The sequence below is a fragment of the Ambystoma mexicanum genome, chromosome 8 (genome assembly GCF_040938575.1).
Source record: "Ambystoma mexicanum isolate Mex_15411 chromosome 8, UKY_AmexF1_1, whole genome shotgun sequence".
Taxonomy (NCBI): Eukaryota; Metazoa; Chordata; class Amphibia; order Caudata; family Ambystomatidae; genus Ambystoma; species Ambystoma mexicanum.
The window spans coordinates 1,622,148,945-1,622,162,935 of record NC_090929.1 but is presented as its reverse complement, the minus strand read 5'-3'; the positions used below and the strand labels follow the sequence as shown (position 1 = coordinate 1,622,162,935).

The 13,991-nt window shown below is 50.3% G+C and overlaps 1 protein-coding gene across 1 annotated transcript in view; it reads right to left on the bottom strand.

Annotated features, from left to right (window-relative positions):
- Nucleotides 1–750: 750 nt before the first annotated feature.
- TRUB1 (TruB pseudouridine synthase family member 1) overlaps nucleotides 751–13,991 on the bottom strand; it is a 296,367-nt gene continuing 283,126 nt past the window's right edge. The window contains exons 7-8 of the mRNA XM_069611896.1: nucleotides 4,128–4,184; nucleotides 751–1,981 (exon numbers count right to left, since the gene is read on the bottom strand). Of these exons, the coding sequence (XP_069467997.1) occupies nucleotides 1,737–1,981; nucleotides 4,128–4,184 (302 nt within the window). The 3' untranslated portion in view covers nucleotides 751–1,736. The remainder of the gene's footprint in view (nucleotides 1,982–4,127; nucleotides 4,185–13,991) is intronic.

Below are 13,991 nucleotides of genomic sequence, written 5' to 3'. Positions count from 1 at the left end.
CGCGGTGGGAGGCGGGGTGAGGACAGACCTAGGCTTTAACAGCCCGTAGCCTGAGCTGAGGCGCTCGCTTTGCTCCGGCCTACCAAAGCTCAGCCTGGCGGGCCGGTATAGCCCATGTCCACGACTCGCTTTCCCCACCGTGTGCCGGGTCGTGAAGGCTATATTACTATGCAACTGAACACATTTTAATAGGCAACGGCACAAGTACAGAAAATAAATGATCAAATATCCTCTTTGCGCTCTGGGGGTACACAACTGCTTCAAATAGCAGGGACTTGCAAAGAACTGCTAGAAAATGTGTTGCCTTTTATATAAACTGTAAAACAGTCCTGCAGAACAAGCAACCTCAAGGCGCTTCTTGGTGTGAGTGAACCTACAGAGGATTGAAAGTGTTGCACCCTGGAGGTTAGCTTCTTGATAGGCTAATAAAACTCCTGCTGTATCGAGGGGTGGCATTAACTTCAGGCAGGACACATAGGAAGCATTCCTGAGCCAGATAAGTAGTTAAAAGAAGGAAGGTAAGACAGGAGAGCAGGTAAAAGCTTCTACCTCCTCTGACTCTCTCCCTGCAACCCTCCCACTCAGTAGGTTCCAGGCCTCAGACCAACACTCCAAGTTCCACTACTCTCTCACACACACACACACACCTCATCCTGCCAGGTGCAAAGCTAGGCACTAGGCCACAACTACTCCATTCTACAATAATAATGTGGTTTTGCATTGCGGCCTAAGTACAGTAAACCAGACCAATTAACATGAGCTGCCTTTTAATTCCAAAGCACCAAAAAGAGATGAATTACCATCAAGCAATTTCATTTGCAGTAAAATCTTTAGCACGTCTGATAATAAATGCTGTGTTTCATTTGGGCAATTAAAACTGTATCGCAGGAAAGTGGTGTGCTACAGTAAAACTGTCGCTCAACCCTCTCCCAGAACCAGGCAGGCGAGATCCTGCCACACACAGCATTTCTGTTCATTTTAACTGTCTCTTGCGTGGTTTATTTGTAAACACAACAGGAGGTCTACATGAGAAAGACTGAATGCCTTTTCTTCTGTGTGTTCTTAACTGGTAGTGTTGCCAAGCGGGGAATGCTCGACATTCTTATCTGTATGGCATCCGGGCTCAAAGGCACTCATTTTGGAAAAGTGATGCAGTCTGGTATTTTGCCATCTGTCCTGCGCCAAGAAAACTATTTGACAGTGATTTAAAGAAGGAGTTCCTTCCCTGGCCGCCCAGGCTATATTACAGTGCGTCTTGGTCCTGGAGCGAGTTACAGCTCAATTAGTTCCATCTTCAAAAGCGGATATCTCTGTTTAACCGAGAAGATATAAATACAGCAAATGTATTGATAACATGTCACCGCATATCGATCAGGCTCTGCGCAGGCTGAGGCGCCAGAGAAGCTGTTTTGGAGAACGGCTCGAAATAGCTGCTCCTTCCATTCGCTGAGCGACATCAGTGTTCCCTGCTCTGCCCTTCCGGAAGTCGCCGACTGGCCTTCAGTGCCTTGTACACGTCCCTGCTGTGTCATGACATTATGCAAGATCCAGTCCCAAAGTATTGAGGAAGTCATGACACACTGCAGACCGAGGTTGTCGTCGAAGGCACCATCAGACGGGCATAATTTTTAATTGGATTGGCGCAAACCAGACCAGAATGATTGAAAGCAATCCAAATGGCATCGAGGTCACGCCAGGAGGCGCAGGTGTTCAGGGCCACTCCTGTACCACGGTGCTTATTTTTGGTCACCGCTCTGATCGCAAGTCTCGCTTGGCTTCGTCTCTGCCACCGCTGTGTTGGAGTCCTGAGTCTTGAACCTTTTAGTGGAGGGCTCCGTGGTGCTGGCTGGCAAGGTGGTTTCTTCCAAGACCCGGGCGATTCCGTCAATGGTCCAGTTCTCTTCTGGCACTGCATCCTCCTCGGTAAACTGCCCTTGCTTGGTACGAGTCAGGTCCTTCACACTAGCACAAGAGGACAGCTCTAGGGGCGACAAGAAACGGGAGCAGAAGATTACTCCATGACATGATAAGATAAGGCATTTATAACGCGCCTATACACAAGTGTGTGTACAATGTTAAGTGAAAAGTCACCAGTGTGGGCTTGAAGTGCTCTGTAACAAACCCCCACCTCAGCACCCCCGCTACACGGGGTTTCATTCCTGGCATATGGCCTGCTCAATCAGAGAAGGTGCTGCACCCACCTCGGCTCCCCGCTACAAGGGGTTTCATTCCTGGCCTGTGGCCTGCTCAATCACAGAAGGTGCTGCACCCCACCTCGGCTCCCCTGCTACAAGGGGTTTCATTCCTGGGATGTACTGCTCAATCACAGAAGGTGCTGCACCCATCCCCGCTCACCTGTTACAAGGGGTTTCACTCCAGGGATATGGCCTGCTCAATCACAGAAGGTGCTGCACCCCCCCACCTCGGCTCCCCCGCTACAAGGGGCTTCATTCCTGGCATATGGCCTGCTCAATCACAGAAGGTGCTGCCCTCCACCTCGGCTCCCCCGCTACAAGGGGTTTCATTCCTGGCATATGGCCTGCTCAATCACAGAAGGTGCTGCCCCCTACCTCGGCTCCCCTGCTACAAGGGGTTTCATTCCTGGCATATGGCCTGCTCAATCACAGAACGTGCTGCCCCCCACCTCAGCCCCCATGCTACAAGGGGTTTCATTCCTGGCATATGGCCTGCTCAATCACAGAAGGTGCTGCCCCCTACCTCGGCTCCCCTGCTACAAGGGGTTTCATTCCTGGCATATGGCCTGCTCAATCACAGAAGGTGCTGCCCCCACCACCTCGGCTCCCCTGCTACAAGGGGTTTCATTCCTGGCATATGGCCTGCTCAATCACAGAAGGGGCTGCCCCCCACCTCGGCTCCCCTGCTACAAGGGGTTTCATTCCTGGCATATGGCCTGCTAAATCACAGAAGGTGCTGCCCCCCCCACCTCGGCTCCCCTACTACAAGGGGTTTCATTCCTGGCATATGGGCTGCTCAATCACAGAAGGTGCTGCCCCCCACCTCGGCTCCCCCGCTACAAGGGGTTTCATTCCAGGGAATATGGCCTACTCAATCACAGAAGCGCCCCTCCCCCCGACCTCAGATCCCTCGATACAAGGGATTTCATTCCTGTGACATTGCCTGCTCAATTACAGAAGGTGCTTGCCCCCCCCCCCAACCTCGGCTCCCCTGGGTTCCAGTCCTGGGATATGGCCTGCTCAATCGCAAAAGGCGCTGCACCCACCTCGGCTACCCCGCTAAAAGGGGTTTTACTCCTGTGACATTGCATGCCCGATCACAGAAGGTGCTGCCCCCAATCCGGCTCCCCTACTACAAGTGGTTCTACTCCTGGGATATGGCCTGCTCAATCACAGAAGGTGCTGTGAGGCACTTTCCACATAAGAAGAGAAATTGAACCGGTAACAGATGCACTACTTTTGGAGAAATGGGAAGAAAAGCATAGCAGCAGATAAAAGAAGAATGCACCAAAGTTGGCCCTGTAGGTCAGCGATGCAGTGGGAGTGTGTGATGAAGCCAGAGATTCTGAATAGAGCAGAGGTCTGCAACCTTTACCTCTCCATATGTTTTGGACTACAACTCCTATCATTCCTAGTAGGCACAATCAATGGTGTCATGGGAATCACAGATAACGTTCCCGAGGGCGTTCAACCTACCAGCGCTTTGAGGTCATACCAATGATACATAAGGCGCTATATAATTGCCAAGTAACATAACAGAACATATTGAGAGCCACAGGTTGCAGACCCCAGTGATAAAGGTTTGCAGTTACTTAAATGCAAACAATACAGAAAGAGTGGTAGAGAAGCTTGGAAGAACTGGAGGGTTCACTCCATGTACCATTTTACACTGACACGAAGAAGAGAATATAAGGCACTGGCAATGGATATTAGGTGCAGAACGGATGGGATGCAGAAGGGGGCAAGGCAATCTTAAGGTGGGGGTGGGTAACGAGGCTTTGGAGGTGCAGTGCTGATGGGGTGTAAAGCGAGGTGAGTGGAGCAGCTGTGTAGAGTCTTCGAGTACCCAGAGAGCAGCCAGGAACCTGGAGGTAGCAGAAAGGAACTCGGAGGGCACAATCAGGGGAGACATTTCGCGATCACTGTACACACCTTTGCCAATCTCGTCGACCAGGCTCCGGATATAAAAGCCTCCCCCGCACTCAACATCTGGAACAGAAAGTAGCAGTTTACCAGAGGTGAATCTGAACAGCACAGAACACAAAATGACCCTTCAAGAGCCCATGAAACCAAATGCAGGGATCAATTATTTATGACATACAGCATCAATTATTCATTTAGCAACACATGTGCTTGGGAGATTGCAGAGGCGCAGGGCAGGAAGAAAAGAAAACGGAGGGGCTGGTTTTCAATGACCAGACAGGCTTCGCTGAACACTCTTCAACACAGACATTCACCAACTAGCTCCTGGCTGGCAGTGAATAGCCAAAGTCTGGCTCATTACAGTGGAGCATCAATTACTTAAGCAATATGACCCGAGCGGTGGGGGCATTACCGACTCAGGTAATGCCCCGGGGCCCATAGTTATAGGCCCTCGGGCATTACCCGAGTCGGTAATGCCCCCGCCGCTCGGGTCATATTGCTTTTAGTACCCCAGCCCGCAATATATGCGTGACGAGGGCACTATGAGCTATTTTTTCTGACCCAAAACACAGTCGCGTTTCGGGACAGAAAAAATAAAGAAACGACCAGAAAAGAAAATGGCTGCCGGGTAAGGGAAAACAGAGTACGTTTTCCCTTTCCATGGCGGCAATCGGGAGCGGACGCGCTGGTAACAGAAGTGTTCCCAGCGCGTCCGCTTCCGAAAAAAAAGAAGCAGAAGGTAAGTGGGGTGGGGAGGGTGGCAGGGAGGGAGGGGGAAGAAAAAAAAGCTTACCCGAGTCCCCGGCAGGGGGGCGAAGGCAGCCTCTCAGCTGTGGGGAGGCTCGGAGCAGAGATGGCCCCGCTTCAATCCTCCCCAAATGCAAAGGACACATCTCTAGGACTCAGAACTATGATATGATATTTTATTTATATCATGCTCGTACACAAGTGTTTCAGAGCGCGACCACGCAAAGGGCGGGGAACAAGGGAGAACAAAAAATAAAAACAACAATCCTACTAGGCCCAGTGACATTAAGAACGTGCAAGTGCATGGAGAAGGGAAAAGGAGGAAGTGCGTGGAAGGGGGAGAAGTGGAAAGTGTAGAACAGAGGAGAGAAAAGAAGAATAAGTTAAATAAATAAATAAACAAATAAATACACGCAATGAAAAGGTGGTAGTGCAGCCAGCAAGTGGCAAGTGCAAGATTAGTCAGATTGGGTACATCTGAAAAGTGCTGAAGAAGAGTGGGGGCCTGTATGGATACAGATACAGAACCAGGGGCAATGGGAAGCCCGGAAGCAGTGCAGGAGAGAGGCAGGGCGAGCAGGTACATGGGCCCGAAGGACAGGGTGTCCAGGTGCACAGTGCCGAGAGAAAAAAAACAGGTCAGCAGGGGACAAGAGGGGCAGAGGAGAAAAAATAGGTCTTGAGGTGCTTCCGGAACCGGAGATGGTTCTCCTCAAGTTTCAAAGTGGCCGGTAGGATGTTCCAAAGGGAGGCACCAGCCGAAGACAGATCTGCCTCCAGCTCGTTTCTTTGAAAAAACAACTGACCCCGAGGGAGTTCGAGGTAGAGGAGCGAAGAGCACAAGAGGGGAAGTATTTACAGAGGGATAGTTGAAGGTATTTTGGACCCAGGCCCCAGAAAGCCTGTTGAACAATGCAGAGGGTTTTCAATTTAATCCTTGCATCCACTGGGAGCCAATGGAGAGATTTCAGTGCTGGAGAGATACAATCCCAGGGCTTGAGGCCAAGGACAAGCATATAATGGTGTTCAGAGATTTTCAGTAGCTATTTACATTGCCAAAACCAAATCACACGTAAACATGGAGACATGAAAGGTTTATGTTTTCAATGCCAAAGAACAAGTTACTTTCTTACCTGGTATTGTTCTATCGACAGGATGTTCCTCCGACGTATTGCACATCTACGACAGTAATCACCACAGCTGTGCTGCTTCAGAAAGTTCTTTGGCGTCGGTGTCCTACGTCGATACGCTGTCCCTCGAGGGCCTCCGTCGAGCCGACGTCACCGGATGTTATATATAGGACGGACAACGCCTCAGTTGTAGTTTTTTTCCCAGAACGTGTGGCACCAATCTTCTGCCAGTATGACTACAAAAAAGCATTGTGGAAACGTAAGCTGCAATCACATAAAAAAATTCTGTAGAGGGGCAGGCTGGGAGGGTGCGATGTGGAATACGTCAGAGGAACATCCCATAGAAAGAACGTTACCAGGTAAGAAAGTAACTTGTTCTTCGAAGGGATTGTGTCCTCAGACGTATTCCACATCTATGACAGACTCCCAAAGCAGTACCAACGTATGGCGGCAGGAAAAGAATCTAGAATTTTAGAATGCCCAATCAAATTGCAGAATAGAGGACCGCCTTACCAAAGGCTAAATCTTGCCCATGGATAGAATCCAGGAAGTAGTGTCTTACAAAAGTATGGACAGAGGCCCATGTGGCTGCTTCACAGATATTACGAATGGGAACACCCCTTTGCAGAGCAGTAGAGGCAGCCACTCCCCTAGTAGAATGGGCCTGTAAGCCTACCGGAGGGTCCTTACCCGCCAGACGATAGCATTCAGAGATTGTCAGGACGATCCAACGGGACAAGGTCTGCTTAGAAACAGCGTGACCTAAACGCCTTCCAGCGTATCCAACAAAGAGCTGATCGGCCACTCTGACCCGGGACATCCGTGAGATGTAGAAACTTACAGCTCTCCTAGGATCTAACCTATGGAGACTCTCCTCTTCCTTACCAGGGTGCGGAGGAGGATAAAACGCCGGAAGAATTACCTTCAGGCTCAAATGAAATTCCAACACCACCTTCGGAAGAAAAGAAGGACGAACCCTAAGAACAAACCTGTCCTTATGGAATACTGTGAAAGGTGGCTTGGCGGAAAGTGCCTGCAACTCACTTACTCTGCGAGCAGAAGTAACCGCAACTAAAAATACAGTCTTAAAGGACAACAGTCTCAATGGACAAGAATGTAAGGGCTCAAACGGAGATCCCATCAGGAACTTTAGAACTAAGCTCAAATCCCATCCCGGCACCTGGAAAGGTGAAGGTGGAAACACATTAGTTAGCCCTTTCAGAAACTGAGAAATCAAAAGGAATCTTAAAATAAGAACACCACTCAGACGAGCGCTTAAATATGGATAGCGCCCCCAGGTAACCCTTAATGGTACACACTTGCAGGCCCTTGTGGGCTAATGAAAGCAAAAAAGACAGAACCACAGGAATGGCACATGAAAAAGGATCCATTCTTTACCCTGCACCAGTCGCAGAACTTTCTCCAATGGCAACGGTACAGGGACTTTGTTGCGGGCCTTCTGGCCGAAAGCAACACCTCCATCACATCTTGAGGGAGGACCCAATCCTTAAACCTCAACATTTCAGATACCAAGCATGAAGGCTGAGAGACTGGACCTCTGGATGGAGAGCCCGACCCCCCTCCCGTGAGAGCAGATCGTCTCGGAAGTGAAGACAGCGTGGAGGGCAGATGGACATGTCGAGAAGGTTCGGGTACCACACTCTCCTGGCCCATGCCGGAGCAATGAGGATCATTCGAGAACCGAACCTCCGCAACACTTGCGGAATGACGGGGACTGGAGGAAACATGTACAGCAGTGGGAAGGACCCCTCCACTACAAACGCGTCCCCTAAGGCTCCTCTTGGAAATTCCCCGCTAGCAGAAACTTTTGCACTTCCGGTTGACACTGGTAGCGAAGAGATCCACTTGTGGGGTCCCCCAAAGGGAAAAGATCTCCAAGACAACTTCCTGAGCCAGCTCCCCCTCGTGAGAGACCGTGCTCTGCCTGCTCCGAGTGTCCGCCGCCTCGTTTTTGTCTCCGGCTAGATGAACTGTCAAGATCGAAATTTCCGGCTGGATGGCCCAGAACCAGAGCTGCAGCGCCTCTCTGCACAGAGGAAGTGACCCTGCCCCCCGCCCCTTTTGGTTGAGGTAGTGTATGGCCACTGTATTGTCCGTCAGAATCAGGACATTCTTCCCCTGCACAGACGGCAGAAAAGCCTTCAGGGCTAGCCTGACGGCCCTCAGTTCCAACGGATTGATATGGAGTCTGGACTCCGACGGAGACCAACGACCGCTGACTGTCAACTCGTTGGCATTAGCTCCCCATCCCGTGAGGGATGCGTCCGTCACGATCGTTACCTCCGGCCACGGTAGCCAAAATGGAGCCCCTTTCATCAGATTGCCTTTGACGGCCCACCACAGAAGATACTAGGCGACCGAGGGCGGCACCTGAACGGGATCCGACATCCTGCCGGAGGACTGCGACCACTGCATCTTGAGAGCCCACTGCAGAGATCTCATCCGCAACCTGGCCTCTGGCACCAGTGGAATGCAGGATGACATGAGGCAGAGCAACCTCAAGAACTCGAACGCCGGGAGACACTGGGCATGTTGAAACTTGTCCACCATCTGCAGAATGTGATGAGCCCTCACTTGGGGAGGCGAACGCTGCCCCAGGGATGTGTCGAGCACTGCTCCGATGCACTGGAGGCGCAGGGGAGGTGTCAAGTGGGACTTGTTGAAGTTGAGGGAGAAGCCCAGCTTGTGAAGGGAGTGGCAGGTGACTGACAGATGATCCAGGACTTGCTCTGGAGAGCGCGCCCTGATCAACCAATCGTCCAGGTAGGGGTAGACGTGAATCCCCCTTTCCTGAGATACGCTGTCACCACCACCATTAGCATGGTGAAGACCCTCGGCGGAGGTCAATCCCAAAGGCAGGACCCGAAAATGAAAATGCGAGTCGCCAACCGCAAACCTCAGGTACTTCCTGTGCTTGGGATGAACCGGCACATGAAAGTAAGCATCCTTGAGGTCGAGAGACGCCAACCAGTCCTGAAGTTGAAGGGCCTGAAGGACTTGAGAGAGAGTAACCATCTTGAACTTGTCCTTCCTGGGGAGCTTGTTGAAACCACGCAAGTCCATGATGGGTCTCAATCCCCAGTCTTTTTTTGGGATAAAAAAATATGGGGAATACCATCCCTTGTTCCTCCCCACTACAGGCACCAGTTCTATGGCGCCTTTCTCCAGCAGGGATTTGATTTCCTGCGCAAGGAGAGGATCCGGACTCTTCAAAGAGCTTCCCCGATGGATTGTCGTGAGGCCTCTGCCAGAAAGGAAGACAGTAGCCGTGGGCTATGATCTCCAGAACTCACACATCTAAAGTAATGGCACACTATTCTACAAGATGCTGCGCCAGCCTTCCCCCAACCGGCGAACCATGGGACATGGCCTCATGACTGAGCTGAAGCGGCTGCGGCAGTGCCCAAAGGCAAAGAGGCAACTGCCCGAGAGGCTTTGCACTTTGTTTTCCACCTCTGGTACTGCTACATTGGCCCCTTTGACTGGCAGCTCCCCTCGATCTACCAAAGGAAGAGTAGTATCGAAAAGGAACCTCCCCTCCATTGCTGTCCCCTAGGACAAAAAGGCGGAGGTTGATGTACTGCAGCGCTCAACAAATTGCTGCAGCTTTGGAGGTCTGCAACCTCTGAAGGTTCTCGTCAGCCTTGCTGCCGAACAGATGGTCACCATTAAAGGGCATGTTGAGAAGCCGGGACTGTACATCAGGAGCAAACCGCAACTTCCGCAACCACGCAAACCTGTGCATCACGGTGCTCGCCGCCATGGACCGGCTGACACTGTCTGCCACGTCCAAACCCGACTGAACGGATTCACACATGGAATCCTTGCCATCCTGAACGAGGGCAAGAAAACCATCCCATTACTCCCCTTTGGGAATATGTTCAGCCACCAAAGATACACATTTCTACAGAGTGTGAGTGAATCTTGCTAAGGCACAAACGGAGTTGGCTGCCTTTAAAGCCATACCCCCAGATGAAAACACTTTCTTCGCCGAACCGTCAAAGCGCTTGTCGTCCCTATCCGGAGGGATGGTAGGGTACACAGCTTGCTTTGCTGGGGCCGTAACCGCCTGCACCACCAAACTCTCCGGAGTGGGGTGCGCAGACAAGTAGCCGGGGTTACCACTGGATGGACAGTATTTTTTCAGTAGTGATTTATTAACTGCCGGGAGACTCTCCGGAGCAGTCCAAGCCGCCGCCACCCTTCTTTGTAAGGCCATATGAAATGGCAGCACTGGGTCAGTGGGTGGAGCTTGGTCCAAAATATCTGTCAGGTCATCCTGCAGAAAATCCACAGGTGGAGCACACCACCCCAAGTACTCCGTCACCCTCGACATGAGATGCCTGTACGAAGACTCGGCGTGTGTAACAGGCTCAGGCCTGCCAAACTCAACCTCTGGGGAGGTGTCCAGACCACTCGCGTCATACAAGGATCGACGCAGGTCTTCCATCTGGCTATGTCCAGACAACAGTTCGTCAGGAACCTCATGACATCTGACCCTTCATCCACCTCTGAGACATAATCCAAAGGCTGGAATAAATCCATGGATGAGGGCACAGAAAAAGGCTCAAACACAGGCCTCACTGATTTACTCCGGGCCTTCCTCAGAGTTTCCACCATCCTCTGGGGTACCCCCGGTAAAGCCTCCACAAAAGGCGTTGACGGAATCAGCGTCTACATCGAACGAGGCGCCGATGACTTCGACAACAGCTTTGAGGCTGGAGCCCCGAGCGTGTCCTTCGACGGCCTCGGCGCTGATGGCGTCGATGACTTCCTCGGAGCCTCGAGAGAGAGAGAGAGAGAGTCCCTCAATGGACATGGCACCGACGGCGTCGATGCCTTCTTACAAGGCTTCACAGGCTCCAACGGTCTTGAGGGCGTCGAGGACCTGGAGCGGGCATTGCTAGAGTGATCTACCTTGTCCGATCAGGACCTTAACAGCACCCGATGATCGCGCCGACCGCCCGAGCCCGAAGGCGTGCGAGCGGTGCCCCTAGCACATTCCTTGCCCGCTTCTCTCGAAGGCGCGGACGAAACAGAGCCCTGCGATTCGAAAATAGCCATCATCTCCTTATGAAATGCGTCCCATTCCGCCGGAGATGAATGAATGTTGGGACAAGCTACCCGCCGTATGGCCGAGTCCTCAGACGAGGATGGGGAAGGCGACTGGTGACAGTGCTTCCGCGAGTGCCTTCGAAGAGGCAGAGGAATGGCGGGAACCACTCCGGGACCAAGACCCCCTGGACTTACACCGACGCGGAGAGTCGCCCCTCGAATCGTCGGTCGAAAGCCCAGCGGATTTCGACTTATGGAGTTTGGAAACCCTACCTATAGATAACTACTACTTCCGCTGCCGCAAGGCCTTCGACGTCAAAGACTGGCATTCATCGCAGTCATCGGTAGCGTGGCTCTCGCCGAGGCACCACAGGCAGACATTGTGCGGGTCAGTAAGCGACATCTTGGAACCGCAGTCCCGGCACTTCTTGAAACCCGACCACGGGGTAGAAGACGAAGACATATTTCACAAACAACCAAGTCCGAAGAACCGATTCAACAGGAGAAAAACCGAGGCGTGCCGAGATTCCGAAGCGAACACGTTTGCAGAAAAAACGGAACTGAGGCTAGAGGCGTTGTGCGTCCTATATCCAGTGACGTTGGCTCGATGGAGGACCTCGAGGGACAGCGTATCGACGTAGGACACTGACATTTTTTTTCCGAAGCAGCAAAGCTGTGGTGATTACTGTCATAGATACGTCGGAGGACACAATCCTTTCGAAAGTCATTTAAAGTCTTTAAAGTTCTATGTTACTCTGCATTGCATGTACTTCACTTCAAATCACAGTGTATTATTTATAACTCAAAATGGAACAAGCCTAGAAAGATTGCTGCTATCGCTTGAGGGAATTTGAAACTGCCTAAGAGTTCAGCTTGCTCTAGTTGCCCCTACCTTAAAAAATGCAGTCATGGGACATGATCGACAAAGTCTTGTTATTATGTTCTAGTAAGGTTTCCATATTAGAAACTGTTTTTAAGCCGTATGCAGCTAATGACAGTTACAAGGTAGTTTAATCCAAGAAAGGCAGCACAGTTGAACTATCTAGGCTAGTAAGACGGAAAAGACTATTTCCCATGCATCTCCAGTGCCACCTGCATGCCGAAGTCAGCATCTCTTCAGTTGAAGATTGAAGGAAAAGTTCATTTGTGTGCATTTTTTATCAAAAGTTTAATTCTGTTAAAATCAGATCTCAGTGAGAGGAGCCCTTAGAAATATGAGATAAGCTGCAAATTACAGGTAAAAAGTAGGTATTTTTATCACCTTTTTGGGGGTGTCGTGGAAAGATTTGGAGAGAAATGGAAAAACCAAGTTTATCAAAAATATCTCCCAAAAAGAACAGTCTCTTGCTTCTATCGAGGCAATACAATTTACTTCACTGGTAACATTGCCGCTTTTCGGCAAGTATAGGCATTTTTAAATTGAATCTATTCAATATTCTACATGAACATTTAGTTTTCTTCAGCATCAAGACAAATATGGTACCAGAGAAAGGTTACTTGAACAAACCACATTTCAACAAATGTCTGGGAGCCCCACTACTGAGAACAAACACAGCCAGATTACTGGTTATTTGGGTAGGTTCATACTCTGGGAGGGTCTACAACCATGTTTTAGATCACTGTACCTTTCACAGAGAAGACAGATCCTTTTGCATATCAGTCTGGTCCCAACCACCTGGGAAGTCCAGTGCCGAAATGCTAGGCAATTCCCCTCTGAACAAGAAAGAGCTCAAATGTGGTGTTAGACCCTCCCGAGTGGGAGGCTACACAGAAAACAGGTAATTTAGCTGTGTTCGTTCTCGGTAGAGGGGCTACCAGGCTTTTGTATGGCCATTCAAAACATATATAGTGGAGCTAAGTGAAAGGAATCTAAGTGTGTAGTTGTGAATGTATTGGCTTTTTGCAATGTGTAGACAATGGTCAACTTGCATTTGGCTCTTGCAGGTTTGGATTCGGAAAATGGTGCCGTCAGGTATTTTTCACTCTACTCTGAAGACACATTCTCAGAATGGCTGTGCAGCTTCCAATTAATGTTTGGGTAACCTTCAATGTACATGTGTGTAGCTTAAATTACACCTGTGTGCGCAGCTGTTCACTAAATATGGGCGTTTTCCTTTCAATCTATGTATGCATGTACAGCTTTTAATGTGCCTGTGTGTAGTTTTCAGTCTCTAGGTATTTTGGACTGGAGATGTACTATTCTCCAGTAATGGGTACCATATTAAAACCCTCTGCCCTTTCACATTGCAAATGGATGTATCTGTGCATGAAAAGTTAACAGACTGCAGGGGTATAACACTTTGCACAAATCTCTGAGAATAGGATGAATTCTATGAGAACATCGTAATGCATCCCTCATCTAATTCAAAACGTCGCACCTGTTCCTTATAGCCTGCTCATGTGAATATGTTCCAGATTCAACAGGGTCCCTACCAATAAAAAAATTCTTGCAAGAGTGAATTGTCTTGAAACAAAATTTGTTGTTGCAGTTCTTCTTTTGCTAAGAGTACATGTGCCATTGGAGATTGTGTTTCTGAATCACTTTGGAGAGTTGAGAAATACAGGTCTGTTCATCAAGCAAGTTGTAATGAAGACAACCGGCCACTAAGAGGTGCCAGAGAACAGAAGGATCAGAGCGAGGGACCAGTCAAGCTGCTGCATGCTGCTCAGCTTTCAATGGGGCATGCCCGAGTATAGTTTGGTCCAGGTACTGTGAGAGCCTCTACCACTGTTCAAGGATCAGCTGCTAGTAGTGTGTATGGACCTCCTTGGCTGCTGCAGTCATCTGGCCCTTGAGAACTTTAACTGGCCTTTCTCCCCCCTGTCCTGGGTCATTTTTCAGACTCCGCCCCCCCTTACCCCTCTCCCATGGATGACGCAGTATCCGAAGAGCTACAGGCTTACAATCTCCAGGGGTTCA